Here is a 5,628-nt window from a genome sequence, read left to right on the forward strand (position 1 = left end):
CGTCGTCTAGTCTAAAGCACCTGCCCGTAGAGCACGTCTTGCATGTGCAACAATCTTGAACACAACGTTAGACTTGAACTCAACTTTAAAAATAGCTTATAAGATTGTTTATAGGACTTACTCTATTGACGGATTATCTGGTTTTACACATCACGGTGTGTAGAAAACCGAGTCCGAGTCTGATCTTTCTCTTTCCTCAAGGAAGAAATATAACAGAACAGACCATTAATTACCCATCCACAACGAAATTCAGAGTTTACATCCGAAAAACATGATTTCTCATGAAATGATAGAAACGTTCCAGACCAGAGACCAGAGACCAGAGACAGATCTCCCTTCCGAGACACCAGTAGCCATCATGATCTATATACAGTCATACCCTTCACTGATGTTATGGGATTGGAGCACATGTCAGCTGATAAAGTCTCACCACTCTGGTCACTTTGGTTCCTGCTGTTGTATGTTTTCACTATAGTGCTTTTGACACTTACAGCGTTGGTGTGACGACATAGTCTTCGTAGCGGTAGAAAACGCGTGAATGGTTCAGTTGAGTCCACGGTTTGTCCTTCCTGGCTGGTTCTAGTTGTTCCATGATTTGTCAACATCCTACTTCACGAGCGAGCTTCAACATATCATTCCCTAAATTTGCATCTAGTGACAAGTCTTCACCCCTTCATCTGAGATATTCAAACACTTTGTCATATTATACTGTCAACCCAACCTTGTCATAAGTTGTGATTTCAAAAGAGCAAATAATGCATTGCGCCATATGAAACTGATCATACCAACTAGCATCATGTAGAATAGTGTGTCCATCTTTGTATCAGCTTTTCGGGACACCAGACATACGTACACCGCAGTATAGCCTCAACAAACTGCCCTCATCAGTTGCGTCTGATCATTCCTGCCCTTTAATGTTGAGGTCAACCCTGTTAATCACCTCCTTTTCATGGCTACATTACCACCTTGACATGCTGCATGAAGGACATTATTATTCTTAGGACTGACAGTCACCGATTGCAAAACGCTCTTCGGTGCAAGCAGATCGTAAGCGGTTTTGATTCTGCTTAGGGCTGTCATCATTATGATCATCAGTCAGTGTTATATGTGAAGGAGAAACTATGACTCTGAGATATTACTAGAGACTGTAAACCCTCACATGAAGGACGTTCCCGAGTGTGAGAGTTTACAATCTCTGGTAAGCTCGAGGAGACATGGTTTGTCCAACTTATAAACCGACTCATAGCATAGACAACGTTTTTAATTAAATAACTGTAATAAAAACCCTCAAGTATATAACCTGTATCGGAGATGAAATTTCGCCTGCAGTCGTGAACTCTGTTCAATGAAACCTGTGACCTCAGCACGTGGGTTTCGCAACGGTGCGAAATATGCACGTGCGTCTGGCAATGGCACGAAATTTGCACACGCGTCTCGTAGGCTGTTTGTAGTTTTTTGTTCCATCAAGGGTTTACAATGATGCGAGGAGTTACAATCGTTGTAATACCTGCTACGAGGTGTTACCACAAATTCAAAAACTCCATATCGAGTTACACAAACAGCCAGTAGATTTATAATCGCCATCCTTGACAAAAGCAATTTGAAAAGAGTAAGTTTTATATGCAAATGTGTGATCATAATTGCTGAACTCCCTTGGTTTCCCTTACAGTTGATAGGGCTGACAGCATCCATCTCTCCATACACAGATGCTTCCATCTCTGGTGTCTGACCGGGTTTTTCCTGAATGCTTATGTCAAACTGTTGCTATTTGTACTAATGTGGATACAAGGAGGACGAACGCTTCATTCCTCTCAAATGTACACATGTTCTTGTGTCTCTGACACAATTATTTTTTATCTGTGAAGGGGACCAGGCATTCAGCACTGAAGCTATTCCCACACTGACATGCAATATCAAACACAGTGTTGTTGTTGATGTTTCTTAATGTTAAGTCAACTTTCAATTTTATAAGAAACTTGAAAATATCCTTCTCCCCAGAGAGCACTGCACACATAACTGGTGTCCAGTCATTTAATCCTTGACCGTTAAGATACCGTTTGCTATACAAATTCTTTGGAAGTTCCTTGAGCACCTTGTTTACGTGTTTTACAGTGTGCAATGGTCCATGTTGACATGCCAAATGCATCAAATTGTTCTTGCTGCTATCACATAAAGTGACGTCAGCTTTGTTTTTCACAAGGAAGTCAAAACAGTCCACCTGTCCAGAGACAACCGCATACATCAGTGGTGTCCAGCCGTTCAACCCACGCCTATTGATGCCACACTGAGGAACAAGCCGTTTCAATATACCCTTGTTCCCAGTGATACAGGCGTAATGGAGAATGTTGTGCTTGGCTTCAAAAGACAAGGTAGCTGGAGTTTTTGTCATTTGGGATAATTTGTCAGCAATTTTTCGTGTTTTCCATACGGGATGCAGCATATATTCACTTGAAGCACCACTGACAAGAGAATCAGTCAATCTGTCAACAATTGTTCCTTCGTGAGCCCCTGAGGTAGAAATGATGAGCTGGTGCTCCCTAACAGCAGTAATGTTGGATTTTTCATCGTGCACATGTTCAAGGAGGAACTTAATACTGCAATGTTTAAGTATAAACTCTGGTTCAATACTGAACATAACAGAAGCACAGACATCATAAATCATCAAATGGGAAAACGCTGTGGTGTTTCCTTCCGTACAAATTGTACCACAGAAGGTTCTGAGAGCTTTCACAACACCCTGTCTTGCTGCCGTCTTCACAATACTTGAAACAGCCTTGAAGTGAGCTTCTAGGCCGGGGTCAGATGCAGCCTCGAGCTGGCTGATGTTCAGCTGTCCTTCACACAGCAGCAGCAGGATAAGAGCAGCTGACTTGTCGTCCAATAGGCTGATAATCGTTTGAAGTTCCTCTTTTATACAAACCAGAGGGTTCTCGAAAAAACGCTCATGGCATGTTTGAAAGCCAGCGTATCTTGAGAAAAGTTTGCATACCAGAGGGAAACCGACATTTGTTCCCTTAAATGCAATAACTGTGTTCTCTTGAACGTCTGTTCTACAATTGTAATGACGTTTGTGTTTCATCCATATCGCTTCCTTTTCCTCGTGTGTATAACAAAGAGATGTAGTATTTGTCAGTATGTTCTCTGAACAACTTTTGAACAACTGGTGGTTTTTGAGCATTGACAGTGCATACTCCAAGTTGTTGGTTTCTGCAGTAAATATGAAATAGCTTCTTTCAGACCTGGCCTCACACTGTGCCAGGAGCACATGCAGGTCATACAGAAAGTGCCTGAGACGAGGCACGTCGATATATGATCTGACTGTCTTTAACAGGTCATCAAATATGACACACATGTCTCTGCTTTTCTCCATAAAATCAGACAGCTGTACTTTATCTACATCCTCAACCAGCACCAGCTCATACCCCTGCTTCATGTATTCAGCTCCCAGCATCAGGGCCATGGATGTTTTACCTTCTCCTTGATCACCACATATTATCACGTGTCCAAGCCTCTCCAATCTCTCTTTCATCTTCTTAAAGCTTTCAGTTTCAACAAACACCCTTTGAATATCTGCTATCTTCCGTTCAGGCACATCTAAACAGACGTTTGAACAATCAAACACAACGTAAAAGAATCACCATTACCTGTTATGCGCGTTTGTAAGAGTGAGTGAGTGAGTATGGTTTTACGCCGCATTTAGCAATATTCCAGTAATATCACGGCGGGGGACACCAGAAATTGGCTTCACACATTGTACCCATGTCGGGAATCGAACCCGGGTCTTCGTCGTGACGAGCGAACGCTTTAACCCCCGTTTGTAAGATGTACATGTTTACATTTATTGTACAGTTATAGTGCCATAGATCCACCACTCCTCGTTTATTATTTTAATCACCTTGATCTGTTTTCATTAAAAAGATCTTCAAAACATACCTATATAAAAAGACTGTATAGGCAGGTTATTCAATCCTCTGGAGTAATGTCTGAGTAATAATTAAATAAGTTACACCAGCAGGTTGACATCATCCACGAATTTTCCACTTTTAAAACGTAGTGTGTTAAATATGCAAAGTAGCTGAACGTAAATCACTACTTGATACGATGATGTAGTCTATTTTGAATAGATACACTTTGCAGTATAAATGTTATATTTTCCGAAAGTGTTCACAAATCACTTAATGCATTGACTGATACGCAAAAGTAATACTTATTAACTGCTGCACATATCTAAAGGTATACTTAGTCGTTTTTCAGTGTATAGCACTAACAATCTCAAATTACGAACAACTTGACCTATTCATATTCCTGTCAAAGTGTGTTGTTTGTGACCCCAGTGAAATATATATTAATTATGTATGCATAAGACACTTATCCGATATAAGTCGCTTTTCACAACAAATACACCAATATATATTTCATACTCACTGCGAAAGCCTTCTCGACCTTGCTCTGTCAAAAAAGGATCTAAAACATTGGAAATATTGGTTAGAACAAGCATATTTAACCTACAACTTGTATTGTCAAATGTGTTGTAACATAATCATGTGTAAATCTTCACGTAACAAAGATATTTCAGTTGGAAACAACAGAGCTACAGTACAGCCTGTCAGCATTTCCCACATGTGTTAAACCTTATGGTATATATATATATATATATATATATATATATATATATATATATATATATATATATATCGATTATTTTACTGATAATACATAAATGTCATTTTCAGGAAACACTTCAAGCGTCCACACCCTGACCACGTGTATAGTATCATACGCTCATAACTATAAACTCTTATAATTTTCTGAAGATTTAACATGCGTTATGTCCACATGGGCTTTCCATAGATAGTTTTCTCTGCTTCTGCAACAATATTTATTTTATTTACTCAATTTATCGTGAAATTCAATACAGTAAGTTTCACTTCCTGGAATAACGATTGATCAACCACAAAATGTTAAAGTCATCAAATTATGTTAAATTTTCTTAGGAATAATTTTAAATAGTCAAAATTTCTTTTGACTTTGGTTTGTATATATTTTGTTTTTTAGACACAGATAACAATGCACTGTACTGTAGATACATAACAATGATGAATACTTGCCATCTTCACCATCACTGTAAATGAAATAAAAAAAATATAGATTATAAGAAAGGTATGAATCCGCTGATCATTAATACTATTTATAGAAATCAGGCGATTATCACTTCACATATGCACGTTATATTATGTATACCTCATATTGCTTGATTACCTATTAGCAGCTGTTCTCCAGCATGGAAGTATAGATGCCACTGCGCCATGAGCCCGTACGGTTTCTCCGCTATTCACCTTTCTTCTGTAAAGAACCCTAAAAGACACATGTAACTGAGATTGGCTATTGAAGCAAATGTGTCCTTCAAAATCTACAATACTGCAAGCTGCCACGTTTTGCAGGTTTATCGTCAGTTCACTAGTGAGTGAGTGAGTGAGTGAGTGAGTGAGTGAGTGAGTGAGTGAGTGAGTGAGTGAGTGAGTGAGTGAGTGAGTGAGTGAGTGAGTGAGTGAGAGAGCCTTGTCTGGAATCGAACTCGGCCATTTGGTACTGAATAAAAGCCCAGTGTAGATTTAATGCTAGCCCTCT

At 39.4% G+C, this 5,628-nt stretch overlaps 1 protein-coding gene and 1 pseudogene across 1 annotated transcript; both read right to left on the bottom strand.

Annotated features, from left to right (window-relative positions):
* Window positions 1-487: 487 nt before the first annotated feature.
* Window positions 488-1,166, bottom strand: LOC139461337 (uncharacterized; annotated as a pseudogene).
* A 422-nt stretch (window positions 1,167-1,588) lies between these two features.
* LOC139461339 (uncharacterized) lies at window positions 1,589-5,308 on the bottom strand. The gene is made up of 3 exons (XM_071242955.1): window positions 5,260-5,308; window positions 4,426-4,464; window positions 1,589-3,594 (listed from the first exon to the last, which is right to left on the bottom strand). The coding sequence occupies exons 1-3, from the start codon at window positions 5,306-5,308 to the stop codon at window positions 1,847-1,849; spliced, it is 1,836 nt and encodes a 611-aa protein (XP_071099056.1). The 3' UTR covers window positions 1,589-1,846.
* Between the last annotated feature and the right edge of the window lie 320 nt (window positions 5,309-5,628).

Source organism: Haliotis cracherodii, unplaced genomic scaffold, assembly GCF_022045235.1.
Source record: "Haliotis cracherodii isolate W230 unplaced genomic scaffold, xgHalCrac1.p SCAF_14, whole genome shotgun sequence".
Classification (NCBI taxonomy): domain Eukaryota; kingdom Metazoa; phylum Mollusca; class Gastropoda; order Lepetellida; family Haliotidae; genus Haliotis; species Haliotis cracherodii.

What these genes read in the sequence shown, in the direction of transcription:
- LOC139461339 (XM_071242955.1), bottom strand. Translation starts at nt 5,308, where the DNA reads ATGGCGCAGTGGCATCTATACTTCCATGCTGGAGAACAGCTGCTAATA. An exon ending in TGGAGAACAGCTGCTAATAG is followed by an intron (nt 4,465 to 5,259) that starts GTAATCAAGCAA and finishes CCAATGTTTTAG; the next exon opens with ATCCTTTTTTGACAGAGCAA. An exon ending in AGGTCGAGAAGGCTTTCGCA is followed by an intron (nt 3,595 to 4,425) that starts GTGAGTATGAAA and finishes ACGTCTGTTTAG; the next exon opens with ATGTGCCTGAACGGAAGATA.